Source organism: Ceratotherium simum, chromosome 19 (genome assembly GCF_057802395.1).
Source record: "Ceratotherium simum simum isolate JZ-2026a chromosome 19, ASM5780239v1, whole genome shotgun sequence".
NCBI classification, from domain to species: domain Eukaryota; kingdom Metazoa; phylum Chordata; class Mammalia; order Perissodactyla; family Rhinocerotidae; genus Ceratotherium; species Ceratotherium simum.
This window is the reverse complement of record NC_141918.1, coordinates 33,218,226-33,230,661: the sequence shown is the minus strand read 5'-3', so window position 1 is coordinate 33,230,661 and position 12,436 is coordinate 33,218,226. Positions and strand designations below refer to the sequence as shown.

The 12,436-nt window shown below is 41.5% G+C and overlaps 1 protein-coding gene across 2 annotated transcripts in view; it reads right to left on the bottom strand.

Annotated features, from left to right (window-relative positions):
• The window catches only part of SLC16A10 (solute carrier family 16 member 10), a 120,704-nt gene extending 109,127 nt beyond the window's left edge, over positions 1-11,577 (bottom strand). The window contains exon 1 of one of the 2 annotated variants that reach the window (XM_087444007.1): positions 11,048-11,577. In XM_087444007.1, coding sequence (XP_087300133.1) covers positions 11,048-11,381 — 334 coding nt within the window. In that variant the 5' untranslated portion in view covers positions 11,382-11,577. The remainder of the gene's footprint in view (positions 1-11,047) is intronic. The other variant, XM_087444006.1, reaches the window with a different exon arrangement.
• Positions 11,578-12,436: the final 859 nt, after the last annotated feature.

The following is a 12,436-nucleotide window of genomic DNA, read 5'->3' as shown; positions in this document are numbered from 1 at the left end:
TAGCTGGGTCCAGAGTAGGTTGAGGAAAGGTGATAGCACAGAGAGAGAATGCGACAGGGCTGCTCTTGCAGACTTGAGCCTCTGAAGGATGAGATGTCACCTGGAAGAGTCATGAAGTCCTCATGGCCAATCTCCAGATGGTTAACTTCCATCACCACTCCCAACCCCAAGAAAGGCCTTGATCAACACCTGGGCTGAGAGAGCAGAGGAAAGGGAACAAGGGCATGTCCCACCTGCCAAGGTGTGTCATGTGAGAATCTAAGGGCTAGGATAACCCCAGGCCTTCCTCATATTCCCACCTGTAGTAATGAAGTTTTACTCTAATATTCACTGGTATGTCTTCTTGTATTTCCAGATATTATGTATAATTGCCAAGCCATTTGCTGCTTCTGAAGAGCTCAAAAACTGGGAAAACACATAGCCCTAAAAGCAATAAAATATCATTTTAAACTAATTTTTAAAAATCCTATTGGCACTTATCAAATTAGCAAATATTAACAAAAATTAAACCTAACGTTGGTAGGACTTTCAGGAAGCCAATATATTGCTGGTGCACAGTAAACTGGTTTAAGTTCTCTAAAGAACAAGCTGGCAATGTGTAACAAGTGTCATAAAGTTGTTCATACCCTTTGAACCAGTAATCTCACTTTTGGACGTATACCCCAAGGAAGCAATCCAAAAGGGGAAAAAAAATTAGTTTAAAGATGTATACAAATATGCTACTTACATTGCATAACACTGCCTGCCATTCAAACCCCCAGCAAAGGAGGCCTGGTTGAGTAACCTAGGGTAGACCAGCATGGTAGAATACCATACTTACTGAAAACATTAAGTAGGTATATTATGTGATACAGTAAAGAATGTTCACTGAGAAACAGAAAACAAAAGTAAATATTTACCTGTGAATCTACGATTACTTATTTGTAATTCTGAAATCTGAAACCCAAAGTTTTTTGCAAGGTAGTGTCAACACTCACTCAGAAGCAAAACATGATCTGAACTAACATGAGGCTATTTACGGTCTCTGTTTGTCCCACTTACTCTGAATATTTATATATTTTTTGCAGAAATATCAATGTATTTGATTACAAGGTGCTGCCTCAGAGTCCCCCAGGGGGTGTTAAAGAATATAGGTGTATGTACCAGGTTACTTTTTTTAAATCCAAAAAAATCTAAACCCCAAAACATATATGGCCCCAAGAGTTTCAGATAAGGATTGTGGCTCTGTACTGATGACATCTATACATTATAAGGAAGGCTCTTTATAATGCTACATCTACAGGAATGTGTGAAAAAGACAAATAACTATAGATAAACCAAATCCCTCTCCAAATAATTACAAATTCTAAACTAACAAAATTGAACTTATTACAATTTCTTTTTACTTAGACTCAAGTAAATTTCTGTAGAAGATTTCACAGCATTTGTGGAAACGGGTCAGTCTTCAGTCCTACTGAGCATCATCTACAGACACAAGTTTATTGAAAGAAATAATAAACTCTCGTGTTTTAAAAAGAATCTTCTAGCTGGCCGTTAAATACACTAACCTAAAATTTACATCATTTAAAAGCATTACCTTAAATCTTTTAGTTTAAATAAACATTTAAAACATAATCATTTTTTATCCAGGCAAGGATCCTCTGAGATTTTTTTTTCTGGCCAGCAACACAAGGTGGGGGAAATGGTCTATTTGCCTTTGCCTCCCATATAAGCAGCCTGTATACCAGAAACACATAAGAACCACCAAAATAAGATGATTTTAGGTTAGAAGTTATTTATCAACTCTGGATTTAATGATTCCTATATAATTATGCATTCAAACACAATTATGAGTCTATTATCTCTTCTGACTCTTTTCTATCACCTCTACCTCCCCAAAAAGAAAAATACCAACAAGAATTTAACGTGCAGAGTCTGGCTGGGGCTCAGGGTGATTAGCACCATATGGTCTAGCTCTTAACGACTGTCCATCTGATATATTTATCTCCATTTTGAGCCAAAAACAAAATGTGGCCAAACAATCTGATCTTACTTAAAATCAGGTCCCTTTACCAGTTCCAGCCTATTCCATAATTAACACTTTTCTCTGAGTAAAAGGAGACAAAACATAATGCCTACAACTAAAACTCCATACTCAGCATTTATTCCTACAAACAGCTTATTGTTAGGACAAGTTTACTATTACAGTCGTGAAACAATATTTCTAATGCTAATGGTGAATTATTTTTAATATTAATATTTTTACCATTATAAAAGCAACACTTGTTCAATGTAGGAAAATTAGAAGCTATAGATAAACCAACAGAAAGAAAGAAACTCAAAAACCTGGCACTCAAGGATAACTAGGGAGTTGGGGGTCTTACTGCCGAGGTTCACATTACCATAGGACAACAATGGCAACTTTCTGCTCCCATTTGCACTAAAACATCAATGAACTTCGCGGAATGTCGTTATTTAAACAACCATTGACAAATATGAATCCTCTGAGATATTGCCATTTGAAATCGGAACATGAAGTCAAAACTAATAAAAAGGATAATTAGGCAACATGAAAAGGTTTTTACTATTAATAAGTCACCAGACTAACCCACTCAACTTGGCATTAATACCTATCTACCCAGAAAAGTCAATAAATATCTCCATTTAATGAATAAGGGTTTCTATTTTTATAAAACATATCTCAGAATTGGTTTTTGGAGCCAGTCTGAGTTTGTCCCAAGAATAAATTTTGACTTGCTGAACACATACAGAGCACTGTTAATACAATTTACTCTTTAGCAAAAACTGCAGAATAGCTAAACTGCAGACCACTGCATCTTTCCCTGATGTTTATCCACTAATTTAACCACTGACCTTTCACTTAGATTTAACTATCTAATGATAGAAAAGCATTCCTTGAATCGAATTTAAAACTCCAGTCAGTGATGCTCAAGTGGGGGGACTGGAGGAGGAAGACAGCACAGTTCCCTCACTAAGAGGAGCATATCAGAAGTTCCAGAGAGGCACATTTAGTTTCAAAAAGCATATTCAATATTATAATTTTGTGTTTAAAAAACAAAAAAAGAATCCTCATTATTTCCAGACTACAACTAAAAGTAAAGTGACAAAATCTTAGCTGGTGGATAAATACACAAGTATGGCTTTATCTTCTGAATATTAAGGATTCTCACTCAAAAGGTAAACTACCCTTGGAGGTGTGTATCAAAACTCCCAAGGACTATGAGATTTTTATGTTTAACAAGAGGGAACAAAGTGGGTGAGGAACACTGCTTTGGTCCATATACATTATTTCATATGTATCCCCATAATTAAAAATGAAAAAAAATCTTCCAACTTAGAAATAAGGCAAGTCATTTCCTCAGCTCTTTAGTTCTAGTTTCTGTACACAAGGTGGGGAATTATCTTTGCTGTTAATGCTAAGCTTAGCAAAGCAGGTGTGATCGTGCACACTCAGTACATGTACGGCTGAAAGCACTGTTTTCTCCATCACTCCAGTGTCGGACGGGCTGGCTCTTGTGTGGTGGGTCTGCCCAGCTCGGAAAGCGCTGGAGGTGCTCCTTCTGAATCACAGCCAATAAAAATACCCACGGTTCCTGCGTGGGTGGCACCAGGCTAGGGGGTGCTCACAGCTGTGGTGAGCTGACTGTTGAGTAGTGTTTGGGGTTTAGTTTGTTTTTGTTACAGTTTGTTTGCTTAATTTGAATGAGATCAGATCTCTAGTTGGGTTTTGATAACTCTAAGTAGAATTCTATTCCAAAAACAACTTCACAGGATTTCTGATAACTTGTGTAGAGACATTATTAAGGTTCTAGAGAACCTATAGGTAAATATGCAGAAAATAGTTCCAAGGGGAAAAAAAAAGGCAGAGTTCTACATTTCAGGACAACTTTAACCTAAGTACAAATCTTTACCCAGCTAAAAAGATGCTTTTAAATTCAATTTAATGGATGTAAACCCTGATACCATGTGGCCCAACTCCAACCTGTGCAAGTTGCAACTTCCTTATCTATAAGTGGAGGTAAAGACACAGAACGGGCTGCTCTAAAAAATAAAATTAAGTAATGTACAAAAAAGCCCTTTCTTTATGGTAAACCATGCAAATTATCACTTAAGCAAATATGTATTATCTTAAAAATGCCTTTCACAGAATGCTAGACTAGGTTGAAATTAAGTTCTCTGTCTCCCACTTTAAGCTTAATTCATAACTCATTTGAATTCATGCTACCCCCAAAACATTCCAAGTGCATCAAACACGTAACAACAGTTGCATAAAATCATTTTGTCCCACTATGTGACAAAAGGAATAAAATGGCCAGCCATTTCACCAGAATCTTACGAAGACGAACAAGCACACTGAAGAGAGGAGTGGTACAGATAAAGGCATGGAGACAAAAGGCAGTGGGACAAATTCCAGAAAGTGCAAGACCCTCAGCTCAGCTGGAGCATAAAGAGCAAGAAGGGGGTGAGAGGCGGGTCTGGTGAGGCCCAGAGCTTGAAAGTCTTTGGTGTAAGGAGTTTGACATTTTCCTAGAAGTAATGGGTATCACTGACGGCTTTTCAACAAAAAAATGATGCGGTCCAATGTTTAGAAAAATCATTCAAGGTGTACAACTAAGGCTAGTGAAAGGGTATGACAACAGTAGAGACCAAAAGTAATGAAGGCACACATTAAGACACAGCACTAACGGAAAAGAAGAGACTGATTTATGAGGCATTAAGGAGGTAAGCACAAAAGCACTTGTCTGATTTAACAAAACAGATAAGGAAAGGGGAGAAATAAGATGGAATTCCAGGTTTCTGACTTAAGCAACCAGAGGTGTCATGCACTGAGAGAATTCAGAAGAAATGTCTATTTGCAGGGGGGCTGTTGTTTTTGGTGGTAGGTGAAGATTATATGGGTTGGCTAAAAAAATGAGTTCATTTTAGTTGAGTATGGTGTACCTGTGCATCCAAATGGAACTGTCCAGAAATAGTAAATATGGGTCTTGAACACAGAGAAAACATTTGGAACTAACAACCCCAACACAGGGTCTGGAGCCACAGGGCGTATGAGACAAGCAAGGCAGGCAGGAAAAGTGAAGCAAGGACGTGGCCTGGGACTAAGCCTCAAAGAAGTGCACCACGGGGTTCAACAAGGACCGTAAAAAAGATTTAGCAAATCACACCAAGAGCACAGAGGATGATTTATTCTAAAAAACACCTCAAAAGCTCTCCTGAAATAATTCTATTATGCTTTTATTTTTAGTTGCTTTGGTTCTTTTGGCAGTTAATTTTATTGATAAAAATCCCATGATAAAATACCACAGGAATACTCATATTGTTGTACTTAATTAGAATTCACTATACACTATTCACACTATTCAATCTTGCTCTGAATTCAGGAACATTCTGGAAATGGAGTACAAAATGCTCACATCATACTCATTTCTTTATTATTCCAAAATCCTGGAACCATTTTTATGGTCTAATGACTTATTTTAGCAGGCAGTTGAGATGAATTCACATGGAATACAAGGTTGGATCTTTTAACACAGAGGAGAATGAAGGAAATCTAAGCATAACAGCTGCCATGAGTGAGTTCTCTTAGCTTTTCAATCTCTCTTCTGGTACAAATAAAGTCAGGTATTTTTCTTACAGTGAAAGATGTACAGGACCATGAACCAGATCATTCGTTCACGGTAACCAGCTCCACAAAGCACCGTTACTAAAAACCTTCCTAAGATATAGAAATAGTTATACAGGCAGCTTTCCCCATACAGAAAAACAGCCCTTTGCATAAAGGCCAGAAATAGCAGTTCAGTTGTGAACTATAACCAAAACTTCCTATATTAAGTTTAGATGTAACATACAACTGCAGTATGTAGATATCAGTGTAACTGTAAATGTGAAGACTTTTTTTTAAAAAAAACCTTCAGGAAGCAGTAACTGACTTGAAGTTGCAGAGGTGCTGGTAAGACTCTATTGAGAGGTGCTGCAAGATGTATTCATCCCTAACTGCTATTAAAAATCCTCGTTTATGATTATAACTGTCTAAAGAGCAAACTACCTCCATACAGGGAAGGCAGAGTTGCGTTAATTATTGTAGCCAAAGAGCCTCCCTTTGGGGACCTTTTTTGATAGTTCATTTTTCTTTAAAATTACTGAATTTTTAATACCTTGATTTGTCCTTTAAACATCCAAGAGAGGAGGATAATGTGCAGTATTTCCCAAACTTACTTAACCACAGACCTCTACTTTATTATTTTTGTGTGTGTGTGTCAGGAAGATCAGCCCTGAGCTAACATCCATGCCAATACTCTTCGCTGAAGAAGACCAGCCCTGAGCTAACATCTATTGCCAACCCTCCTCCTTTTTTTTCCCCAAAGCCCCAGTAGATAGTTGTATGTCGTAGTCCCACATCCTTCTAGTTGCTGTATGTGGGACGTCGCCTCAGCATGACTGGACAAGAGGTGCGTTGGTGCGCGCCCGGGATCCGAACCCGGGCCACCAGTAGTGGAGCATGCGCACTTAACTGCTAAGCCACGGGGCCGGCCCCCAGACCTCTACTTTAAAGAAAGACTATTTAGGAACACATTTTGGGAATTACTGAAAGAAGTAGGGGTCTTCTTGACCAAGCCTCTGGACCACGAAGACATAATTTCCTCAAAAGGATATCATTAACTACCCTAAATACTGATTCTGAAAACATATTTGTTTTAAATAGATATTTAAAAAAGTCAATATACCATTAAAATATTTTTCTTTCTCCAGGAAGATAGCAGGTAAGTAAACTAGATGAATATCCTAGTAAGGTTCCAGAGTGTCTACAGCACTGCATCAAGAAGATAAAAGAACCTTAGCATCATTATCAGTTCCACGAAGGAACTAAAAATGGGTTTTCCGATATCTTGCAAAGCTAAAGCAAAGTTGCGCATTTCTAAGGGAAAACAATGTTCCAGTTTATTGTAGTATCTGTTTTAGTTTTCCTACAAGTGTCTGATTCCCCTCCACTCAGGCAAGAAGCCGCACATGTGAACAGGTAACAACCTGACCGAAAAGAGAAAGCTCAAGCTCAGCTTGCTCCCTCTGACTGACACTACTGACCAGTAGTAGCAGGCACGTCTCTGAGTGCCTTGTCATCAGCAGCCAGGATAACATAACGGGGCTGTGGTGCACTCAACACTTCTCATCGGTTCTATGCTAACCTGGGAGTTCAGCTTGCTTACCCTTTCCAAAGTCTTAATTTCACAAAGTGAAATTTATTACCACAGAGAAAGAAGCCATTAAATGCCTTTCCCAGCCCCCACCATTCCCTGGAATTTCCGCCTTACGGAATAAGACTGGTATATTGCAAATGTCACAGGCAAGTATTCTGTCTTTTTTACTTATTTGTATTCCACAGCAGATCCAAAGCTCCTTGGGAACAGCTGACCTTGTCTCTCAGTTACCACCTCCAGTGCCCAGCACAGTGGGTGTCAAATATTGGGTAAACGTTGTAGAATGAATGAGGAGTAACATTAAGACGTGTAAACTCACTATTTATATCTTAATATGAATGAATTTCTTCAGGCCCTTTCCTGAAGAATTTTGGGTGGATCATCAGTTACATAAGAAGAGTTAAAAGAGCCCTGAGGAGGAGAGGTGAGCTTGAGAAAGGCTCCTCTTCAGTTCTGCCTGGAAACACTGTCCTGCTCTGGATCAGTCAGCGTGGTTCTTCAAAGGAAACTCCAGACTTTTGCTCAAATGTCATACGAAGTTATCTCCTTTCTCTAGGGAAGTCTCTCTACACTTCAAAAATCTATGTCAGTGAGACATCAACAATTGGCAATTATTTATTGATAGCAAAGTAAGATGAAGAAACAGGGACCCTAATCTTTCAGATTTCTTTTCTAACCCCAGAATTCCAGGTATAGTACTCAATTAATCGCTAATGTTGAATTAATCAACAACATAAAGAACATCAGATTAGCAGAACGTCATCTAGCCAATGTAATACGATCAATTGTTAAAAACCCAGCTTCTGGAGTCAGACAAACCTGAGGTTGAATCCCGGCTCCACTGCTTACTTAAACTCTGTAAGCCTTTCCACATCTGAAAAGAAAGATATTAAATAAGCCTGTCTCACAGTGTTGCCGTAAGGTTTAAATAGGAATGCCTGCAAAGTGCTGAGAACTGGGCCTGGCACATAGGAAATTCTCAAGAAACGTGAACCATCATTTGGAAACTTAGGTTCCATTCCACCACCACCTCCCTGTGTATCCTTGAGCTAATCACTATGAAGAAGCTAATGAAAGCATGGAGACAGTATTAACTGCCCTCTAACGCCAGGATTAGCAATCAAGAATAAGTTAACAGAAAATGGACTGAAACTTTGAAAAATAAAAGCCTTAAGTAATTCCAGATATTTTTTGCATTGTACTGGGAAGTTTGCATATGTTTGATCACAGATGACTCAGCATTAGAATATCAAAGTGAAAAAGCCTGAACAGTCCAACTTCAAAGCAGGTATTATCAAATACTTCAGTGCCTGTTATAGATGATGGACTTTATGAAACACCTGTGTGAGCAGTGGGGGAAGGATAGATATCTCAACATTAACTGGCTTAAAGACTCTCGTCACCCTTTTTTCACAGATGAGGTTAAATATGTTTTCTTCCTCAGACCTTAAAATGTATCTGTTGCACATGTATTACATAGCATCCAAGTAAAGGCCATTGTTCAATCTAGCTGCTGTATTGTACAAGGCTGTTACAAGTGCACAGGGCCCCTTTGTAGGAATTAAATAATGGGCACCCAGAGCACAGGCTGGTTTTCAATCTCGACTTACCCTGAATTGGGTACCTTTGTGCAAGGGCACAACCATACATGGCAGTCATGCAGATAAGCACAAAGATCTTCCGTATTCAACCGGCATACCTGTTTAACTGTTTGTATGATTTATATGATACACACCCACACACATACAAACATGACTGAAAGTTGTCAAGGATTTAACTAAGTAAAGAGAGAAAGATATTCATCAAAATTGAAAATACGGAGTTTCAGAAAGTTCGAGAGAGCAGGTTCCTGTACTTTCCCTCCCTCACCTTCAGCTACCTGGTATTAAGATACTGTAGCCAATAGGAACTTTGGAGATGGAAGGTAGGTAGAGGCTTCGACACTGCAAAACTCTGATCCCTGGCAAAACTATGGTCTTTCTCCAGCAGCTGCTCACTCTCTCTCAAAAAAAGGAAGGAAGGAAGGAGAAAAAAAACCCCACAGACACCAATGGATTTACTCATTTGAGTTTGCAAAAACGGTGGTAAACAAAAGACTGTTGTCTTGTTGTTCTGACTGCATTAAAAATCTGTAATCCCAGGCAAGATTACTGCTAAATGCTGAAGAACACGCTAACTGCTGAGGAACTAGTGTTAAAATGTTAACTCTGTCAATTTGGCTTCCTTGAGCTCTTCCCTCTCAGATACCTGATACTCATCTAGAAAAGACACAAAACTATTTTTGTTTACTATTGCATATGCATATCTATCTAGCCTGCTAAACTTTCCAAGGGTTGCCTTCCTTAAAAAGTAAGCATGTGATATTACATTTTTAACACTTTTGTACCTAGCCCTGTGACCTGCATAACACAGCAGCTTCAAGAGCTATTTATGGAACAGAAATTCCAGGTTAAATATGGTACCTTATTCAATACATGCGCAAGGAGACAACGCACAAGAATATTCATTGCAGCATTCTTTATAGTAAGTTTGGAAGTAATCTAAATGTCTGTTAAAGGGAGAATGCATAATTAAAGGGAGAATGCATAATTAAAGGGAGAATGCACAAATCAAATATATATAATACAGTCATACAATGAGAACCATGAGTTAAAATGTAAAGAATTTAAGCTACCAGCTCAAATTGAGGTATAATGGGAATAAATCACAGATATAACAGATTAGAACAAAAGCAAATTGCAGAATGATACATATAGTAAAATACTATTTATATAAAGTTTAAAATTCTCAACATTACCTCTGTCTTAGAATTTGTTATAACAGTCTTGCATATTCCTTGTACACATGCTAAAGACCTAAGGAATATTCACTCTAAAAATCATACAAAATTAAGGTTAAAAAAAGACTATTAATCATATAAAGTTCCCCAAATGGCAGGGAGGGAGCCTAATTTAGTCACGGCAATCACTTAGCCCCTTAAGTCATAAGATGTGTGTTCTATCTCCATTCTGCTACTCACCCAAACACTTTATTTCCCCAAGCTTCAGTTTTCTCATCTGAATGGGGTGGACCATGCCTGCCTTGCAGGATAAAGTAAAATAATATATTTTTGTAAAAGAGTTACACAGAGGGTCTTGGACTTGTTTTTTGCCTCATCAGTCAAGAGACCATGTAATAACGCTCTACAGTGAAAAAACTGTTGAGTCTGCACCTTTTTCATCTGGTTTGGTATATGGTTAAATATGACAAAGAACCCAGCAGGAAAGGGTAACCCCTCACCTTCCTCTTCCCAGTCCCTGATCTAGCTGCCTCCGATGCTTTCTATATTTAGCACCAAGTACCCCCTAATCCCCCCCACCAAAAAAAACACGAAACCGTGGGTTTTGCAGGGCTCCCTTCGTAACTCCCGTGACCTTGGAATAAATCTCTGACACCTCGCCAAACCGGCCTCCCCTCAACACACACCCCCCTCTGCAACCCCCGAGGCAGATGAACAAAAACCCAACGACACGGTCACGAAATAGACCATAAAAATGACAGTGCGGTGTTGTTGGGTTTGGAAGGTTGTTTGTTTTCAAAAATTAAGAGGAAAGTCTACCGTAGACTCTTAGCTCCCGCTCTGCAGAGAGAAAAGCAGCAAGACCAAAGCAAGTAAGTTTTGCGACCTGTTTCCAAACACACAGTCCCTACACCTGGATTCAATACCAAGACAGGCACACCGAGGCCCCGGGAGCGGCAGGCTGCCTGTGGCACTCACACCCTCCCGCACACGGGGACCCACCGAGGCGCACAGCCTCCGCACGCGGGATGCGCTCGCGGGCCCGCGCCCGCCTCCCGGGGCTGCCCCTCACCTGTCTTGAAGATCATCAGGTCATCGTCCTTGGACCCCAAGGTCTTCAGCATGGACACGAAGAGCACCCCGCAGGCGTTCTGGATGCCGAACACCGACCCGTTGCACCACATGGCCGCCAGCATCACCAGCCAGCCCCGACCTCCCTCAGGAGGCTGAGGGGGCTCGGCGCCCGCCGGCCCTACCAGTTCTAACTCCACCTTCTCGGCGGCCGCCCCGGGGCCGTCCAAGAGGCCGGGGCCGTCCACCGGAGCGGCCCCCACGGACGCGGGGCCGGGCGGCTGCATCTCGCTCGTCCCCCGCTCGGCGGCGGGAGCCTCCTGAAAGAACACCATGGCCCGAGGCGGCCACCTCGGGCGCCGCGGGAGCACGAAGGGCGCGAGTTCCCGGCGGGCTCGCGGAGGAGCTGCCGAGCGCCGGCCGGGCGGGCTAGCGAGGCCGAGGCGAGGGCGGTGGAGCCCCCGGTGGGCCGGCGGCGCAAGGCGCGCAGGCTGCCGCGAGGAGAGTGGCTGCGCGCGCGCCTCAAGGAACAATTCCCGAGCCTCCCGGCCCACAGCCCCGCACCCCCAACTGAGCGAGCGGCCAGGCGGCCGAGTCTTAAAGACGCACCCCCCACCCCCGGCTGGGGGTGTGGCCGGCAGAATCTGAGATGATTGGGCCCCGGGAGAGCGGAGGCGGGGCCCACCTCCCCCCGCACACCCCCGCGGCGCCCCGACGCAGGTGCCGGCGGGCGGCACTATCTGGCCATGCGCCTGCGGCGCGGCCTCCTCCTGCCCGGTGGGGGTCGCAGAGGGGCAGGTGACCCGCCTCAAAGTGTTAACGGAAGGTGCGCGGCTCCTCCTACGTGCAGGCCAGGTGGGTCATCGTGACAGCAGTACCGGGACTTCTTTAGCCTCAGCTCACTGACACAGCGTCCCGACTAAACTAACATTGTCTCTTTGTTTTGTTCTTGTTTTGTTTTTCTGGCCTTCACCTCATTACTAATTATAACATGTGAGATATGTTATGCCGCCTGCTTGCTTACAAAGGAAGTGGGAAGGATCGGAGGCCTTATTTAATTACTTTATTTCTCCTGCATTCATATACAGTTTCCTATGAATATTTGGCACGTTAAAGATGCTCATTTTGGAAGACACAGACTATCATACCAAAGTCTTCAAATAAGATTTTTGACAGCTAGAAAGCATTACTTTTAAACCACAGCACATTGACCCAGTCGTTGTTCAGTAGCATTTTGTTTAATCTCCACGTATTTGTGGCTTTTCTGATTTTCTTCCTATAGTTGATTTCTAGTTTCATACCGTTGTGGTCAGAAAAGATGCTTGGTATTATTTCAATCTTCTTAAATTTATGGAGACTTGTTTTGTGGCCTAATATGTGATCAATCCTG